This window comes from Mustela putorius, unplaced genomic scaffold, assembly GCF_011764305.1.
Source record: "Mustela putorius furo isolate JIRA1106 unplaced genomic scaffold, ASM1176430v1.1 tig00000695_pilon_pilon_pilon, whole genome shotgun sequence".
NCBI classification, from domain to species: Eukaryota; Metazoa; Chordata; class Mammalia; order Carnivora; family Mustelidae; genus Mustela; species Mustela putorius.
Window position 1 is genome coordinate 1,326,422 of NW_025421447.1, and position 6,589 is coordinate 1,333,010.

A 6,589-nucleotide genomic window follows, 5' to 3' on the forward strand; every position below is an offset into this window, starting at 1 on the left:
TCTCTCTTTTTAGTATTTTTTACTTTTATTTTTTTAAGTGTTCCAAGATTCATTGTTTATGCATCACACCCAGTGCTCTATGTAATACATGCCCTCCTTAATACCCACCACCAGACTCACCCATCCCCCCACCACCCTCCCTTCCAAAATCCTCAGTTTGTTTCTCAGAGTCCACAGTCTCTCATGGTTCATCTCCCCCTCCATTTCCCCCAATTCACTTTTCCTTTAAAAAATTAAAAAAGAAAAAAAACAAGGAGTCCATGGCTTTGCAGTCACATGGAGACAAAGAGTGTTCACCAGCCCCGACCTGTGCCAAGCACTGCTGAGCCCATCACAACAGAAAAGAGTTTCCCTTATATGAGGAGACAGACCCAAGGAGGGAATCAGGAAGGGCACCGAGGGTAATAAGAGGGCCTGCTCATTAAGTTAAAACAGCCACGTGTCAGCAGGTAAAACAGACAAGAAGGGAAGTGAGGCTGGGCTGGGCCAAGCCTGTATGAATCAATCCTTCCCATGGGGTGGGGATGGCCTTTCTAAAACACTAACCTCCATTAAATCCCCTATAAAAGGTTCCTGTGCTGCTGACCTGGTACTCCATACATCACCTAACTGCCACTTGCTCATCTTGTCTGTGCATTAGGTAAGTGCTTTCCTGAGAAACCTCTTTCTCATTCTGTGTCTTGGTGATCTGAGCTCATAAAACCAGGCTGTCAGATCCAGGTCACAGCCCTGTGGTTCCAACTGTGGGCAGAAATTATCTGCTCTGATGACTGGGTGTGTGCATGTGGGAGAGGATGCTCTTCTGAAGCCATGGCGTTCTTTCCTTCTCCCCTGTGGTTAGCCTGGCCACAGCTTCTCCCACCAAAACCTATTTTAGCAGCAGCAATGGAACCACCCATGTGCCTTTCTGTACATCAAAGGTGTCTTATTCTTAATGTTCTGGAAGCCTCTTTGCACTGCTCAGAGTCTGGGAGGTCAGAACAGTTTACTCCTGCCAACCTGACAATGGGCTTGAAACTTGTCACAGAGGAAGTGGCTTATGTGGTTGTCCTCCTCCACCTGAGGGCTATATTTAGGCAAGATGAGTTTACAGATTTATCCAAAGGGATCTGAAGTTAACTAAAAAGTCACATTATTTTTACTATTTATAGGTCAGTGTTAAGGTTAGCCATGTAGTAAACAACAAAAAAATTGGATCTTTGCGTTTCTCTGTTGGGGTACAATATTCTGAGTTTTTTGCCTTGATGTACAAAAGCAAAGTCTGCCTGAAATTTTTGGCTACTGTGGGGGTAGAAAGAACACCTCCTGAAGAGCCCACCTTGGCCTTCAGCCGAATTGTTCCACCTTCCCCAGCGCCAGGTCTCCCTCCTTCCCGCCTCCCTTCATTCTCCTGCCTCTGTACCCAGGCCTTCCTTCTCTCAACTTTGTATCCAGGCCTTCTTTCTCTCATGCCTTCTCCTTCCCAACTCATGATGCCCTCTCCTAATGTCCCAGCTTCGCAGCCTTCTTTATTCCCCTGTATTTGAGACTTGCCATCTCTGATGCCATGTCCTGGTCTCTGAGACTTCTGCTTCAATGCACCTCCACATCCCTTTGTATTTTGCCCATTCAGCTGCACCCAAGACTCACTTCAGGCTATGCCTAGATCCCTGGCTAATGAGAAGGAAAATCTCTCCCTTCATTTGGGAGCCATTCCTCAAAGGCCACCAACACTGTGAGCTGGCAGGAGCTACCTACCTATGGCCAAACTGACTTCCCTTATAGGTCTCAGTGCTGAGGACAGATGTCACATTTAGAGGAACTTAGGACTGGGAATATTGCCAATAGCTGGTAGCCTAGCCTCTTTCTGAACACCTAGCCAAAAGCAGCAAGAAAAGGTGGAGTCAGTTCCCTGGTGTTCCTGCTTGGCAAGGGGTTGACTTACATATGTACTTACTGCCTGTCAGTGGTCGCAGCAGCACCCTACACCATATGACAGGCAACCATTGACTGGATAGACTGTCCACAAGGTACAGTATAGAAGATTCACTGCATTTGGGTTAAGGAGATATGGGTCTTTGTGTTTCTTGGTTCCCCCAATCTGCGGGGCCTTGACCAAATCATCTAACTTCTCTGAATCTGTTTGTCACCTATAAAAAAAAAAAGTGGAGATAATAAGGAGTATAAGGGACGACACATATGGAAGTGCTTTGTGAGCAGTAGTTTACGTAAATGTACAAACATTAGGTATGTGTATAACATCATAATGATATTTAATAGCTGCCACTTAGTATAAGCCAGCATCTGCCAGGTGCTTTATATGAATTATCTCTTTTAATCCTCACAATAATCCTATAAAGTACATATTTGATAGGATTATCTTCATTTCACAATTAGTAAACCAAGGCATAGAAAGGAAAAGCAACCTGCCCAACCTCACCAGGTAGGTGGTGAAGGTAGCATAGAAGTCCTGACTCTGGAGACTGCTGTTAATCATAGTGTGTCTCTCCTTCCCATTCATAAAACCCATTAAGTAGGAAAGGAGATGGGAAGACCCAGACAGAAAGACCGAACCACCAAAGACTATGGACTCCAAAAGACAAACTCAGGGTTTTAGAGGGGAAGGAGCAGGTGGGGGGTGGGGGTGGGGAGATGGGTGAGCCTGGTGATGGGTATTAAGGAGGACACAGATTGCATGGAGCACTGGGTGTTATATGTAAACAATGAATCATGGAACACTACATCAAAAATTAATGGTGTACTATATGGTGACTAAAATAACATAATAAAAAGGGAGAGAGAGAGAGAGAGAGAGACAGGAAGCAGAACTGAATATGCGAGAAAAGACTGGGAAGAAGCAGGAGGAAACACTAAAATTGACTTTGGAGCCCCCAAGGGGGCTTTGTTTCTTTCTCCAGCCTGAGTCCAAAGATGCCTCAATTATTGCGAAACATTAATGAGATCATCGAAGCCTTTGGGCGCTACGCCAGGACTGAGGGCAGCTGCCCAGTGCTTACCCGGGGGGAGCTGAAAAGGCTCCTGGAACATGAGTTTGCTGATGTCATTGTGGTATGATATCCCAGGCCAGGTGGGGAGGGCAGGAGAGGAGAGATGAAACAGATTTGCCTGCAGATGCTTTGCCTCAGGAATCTTAGGCGGCAGTCGCTGGATCCAGGCCCACCCGGCCTCCTGGCAGCTCTGCAGGCTGAGAAAGGAAAGGTAAAGAAGCAAGAGACAGTCACAGCAGTTCACAGGTCAGGTCCTTAGAGAAAATACCTTGATTTCAATCAATTAATTCTAATTTGGAAACAAGGTGAAATGACTCACAGGGGACAGCTCAGAAAGAAACAGAGCCTTTGAAGATTCAAGAAATGAAAGTAATTGCTGCTTTCTGGTGTTTCTTAAATCTGATATAGTAACTACTTCCTATGTCTATCAGAAATTTGATCACCCATTAATAAGAATGCATTAGAAGCATAGTTCAGTATCTTGCAGTTGCTCAAAAATATTAGTTGAGTGTTCACATCAGAAATGAGTTTTGAAGGACAGGTTGGTTATTATCAGCTGGGGATACACTCTAAGAGCCCCTCCCCACTTCTCCAACCACTGACAAAGCAGACCTAGGACCTTGAGGCATTTCCCTGTCCCTCCCTGTCTTTGGTTTATCTAAAGCAACCAGGATGATGGTCTTAGAGACAGGAATGTATAGACACACAGGATGCATATTCAGGGCAACTTGTGGTCCCACCAGACCCCACCCACCCCATCTTCAGAAAGCACCTTAGCCTCAGCATGGATCTCACAGAATTCTCTTTGGGCTATGTTCCTGCTGTGTTTCTCCTGGTGCTGGGTTTGCTGGAGAGCATCCTGCTCAATGCCAGAGGTCAGGGACTGAGGACAACCCAAAGACTCATTATGAGCTCAGTCATTTATTCATTCTTCATTGAATCTTGATCCAGTTCTCCTAGAGGCCAGGAATTATGGCAGGCACAGATGATACAAAAAAAAAATGTACTTTTTACCCTTGAAAGAAGGGCAGGATGGCACACTAAAAATGGTTTCATGTTAGGGCTGCTGTAGCTATGTGAGTGGTATGGAGCCAGCACAGATGGACTCCCAAGTTCAGGGTTGGGAAGCCTGAAAGCTGAGTGCACTGGCCCAATCACACCTTCCTCAGGTGAGGGATGCTGACTTGGTCTCTTCTCCACAGAAACCCCATGATCCTGCCACTGTGGATGAAGTCCTGCACCTGCTGGATGAAGATGATACAGGGACTGTGGAGTTCAACGAATTCCTGGTCCTGGTGTTTAAAATCACCCAAGCCTGTTTCAAGACAATGAGTAAGAGTCCTGAGGAGACTTGTGGATCTCAAGAGTCTGGAAGCCTCCCCACTGGGGCCTCACAAGAGCTGAGGAAAGAACAGAGCAAGAGAGCTGAGGTGCGACAGATTAGGGAAGGACAGATTTGCGAGAGGAGCCAATGTGTACAGCGCACTCTGGCCTCCAGGGGACAGGCAGGTGTTGGGGCTCAGAACCATGCTCAGGGTCTTGGCCAGGATAGGCAGTCTGAATCTCAGAGACAAGAGAAAGAAAGTCAGCAGACACAAGCTCGGAGACATGTGCAGCAGACCCAGAGAGTAGGAGGAGACAAGAGTCACCAGATCAGACAGAGGGAGTCAGAGAGACAGTCACAGACCAGGGAACAAGACAGAGCACAGAAGACAAGTGAATTAGTGACTAGAACTGGAACTCAGACCCAGACAGATGAAAACCAAACTGTGGAGCAGGATAGGAGCCATCATATAGAAAGTCCTGACACACGGTCACAGGAGTCCACCCATGGCCAGACCAGAGGGACTGAGGTCCAGGGTCAAGATAGGAGCCAAACAAGCCAGATACTAACAGAACATGTTCAGACACCAGGAGGTATCACCCGGGCCATGGAGCCAGACAGGAGCCATCAGATAGGAAGCCCTGACACACAGCTACAGGAGTCCTCCCACGACCAGAGCAGAGGGTCTGAGGTCCAGGGTGAAGACAGGAGCCAGGTAAGCCAGATACTGACAGGAGAATGTGTTCAGACACCGGGAGGTGCCACCCAGGCCATGGAACTAGACAGGAGCCATCAGATAGGAAGCCCTGACACACAGCTACAGGAGTCCTCCCATGGTCAGACCAGAGGGTCCAAGGTCCAGGGTCAAAACAGGTGCCAAACAAGTGAAGTGGTGACAGGAGAACAGATTCAGACACAGGCAGCCTCAGAAACCCAGACACACACTCAGGCCATGGAGCAATACAGGAGCCACAATGCAAGTGACATAGGAGATAGAAATGAGGGACAGACCCAGAGGCAGTCAGGCCGTGGTCACAGATGGACACAAGTGAGCCACTATGAGGCAGGAGAGAAAAAGCTGGGAGGACAGGCCCAGGCTGGGACAAACACTCTGACAGGCAGACAGGACTGGAGGAGCACTCACCCAAGATGCAGTGTGACAGGTGGACAGAGAGAGAGAGAACCCACAGTGGTTACCCAGGAGTGGGTGGATGACCACACAAGGGAGATGGAGATCCCAAGGCAGGGGCATGGTAGCCTGCACACTGGCATGCCTTCAGCCCAGGGCCAGGAAGCAGCCCAGCCAGAAGGGAAGCGAGGCCTCACAGCCAGGGGGCTATATTCCTACTTCAAGAGCAATAAGCCATGAATATCCCAGCCCTGGACTCCAGTGTTCAGTACTGGAAGAAGACAACTGCAGAGGGGTTGGTTTGTCCTGCCCTGACCAGTCCAATTGGCATGTCTCTGGACATTAGTTCTTAATCCTGGTGTTTCTCTCTTAGATCTTTCTCAATGAAAACTTTCCTGCAAGGTATTTTCTATCCTAAACTCCTCTCTGAGCTGCTCTGCTGTGCAGACGCCCTCAGGAACAGGAAGACACAGAACCAGTCACCCATTTATGCCAAACTCTCCTCAGTTTGTGGGGGTTTCAGAGCTACCTTTATCTCTTCCTTCTGTCTATTATCCCATCTATCCTAATGCACCAATAAAACCTTCCTGAGCAACTGGGTTCTGTGTCCCTTTCAATCACTATTGACATGATAGATTAAGGGATACAGGGTTGTGATAATGAATTTGACATAGCCCCTACCCTACAAGAACATCTGGTTGAGAAAATAGTGTACAAGATTCCAAGAGTTATAAAAATGTGAAGAGAGCAGATATCATATTTCTATACTTGTCAGAGATGGATCATAAAAGTTTTCAACCAGAAAAGACTTTTTTGCAATGCCCTTAAAAGACAAGCTAGATTTAAGTAGGTAGATAAGCTCTTATTCTAAAGTGTTAAGTCTCTGTTGACATGTAAGTTCACATAGGAAGGCCAACTTAAGGTTACTAATAAATGGCAGAAGGCCACTGGGAACTTTGTAGGCAAGAAGGGAAAGGCAGTGCTACCAGGAACTGAGCCAGGAACCACAGCCTTGGCTCCTCCTCTGTGTCAGCTCTGACCTCCCATATGTCTCACTTGCTGGATATGAACAAGTTATGAGGTAGAAATTCTTAACTCTGGTTTATTATAATAATCATCTCAGAAGCAGTTTTAAAATGTAGATTCTTG

The 6,589-nt window shown here is 47.0% G+C and overlaps 1 protein-coding gene across 3 annotated transcripts; it reads left to right on the forward strand.

Moving 5' to 3' along the window:
- Positions 1-567: 567 nt before the first annotated feature.
- On the forward strand, positions 568-6,034 carry CRNN (cornulin). Of its 3 annotated transcripts, none has more exons than XM_004782118.3 (3): positions 568-640; positions 2,876-3,048; positions 4,190-6,034. In XM_004782118.3, exons 2-3 carry the CDS (start codon positions 2,911-2,913, stop codon positions 5,678-5,680), a joined length of 1,629 nt encoding a protein of 542 aa, XP_004782175.1. In that variant the 5' UTR covers positions 568-640; positions 2,876-2,910; the 3' UTR covers positions 5,681-6,034. The 3 variants fall into 3 exon arrangements, with proteins under 3 accessions (XP_004782175.1, XP_004782176.1, XP_044938989.1); XM_004782119.2 differs by having other exon boundaries at positions 601-640; positions 2,898-3,048; XM_045083054.1 differs by lacking the exon at positions 2,876-3,048 and having other exon boundaries at positions 605-640.
- Positions 6,035-6,589: the final 555 nt, after the last annotated feature.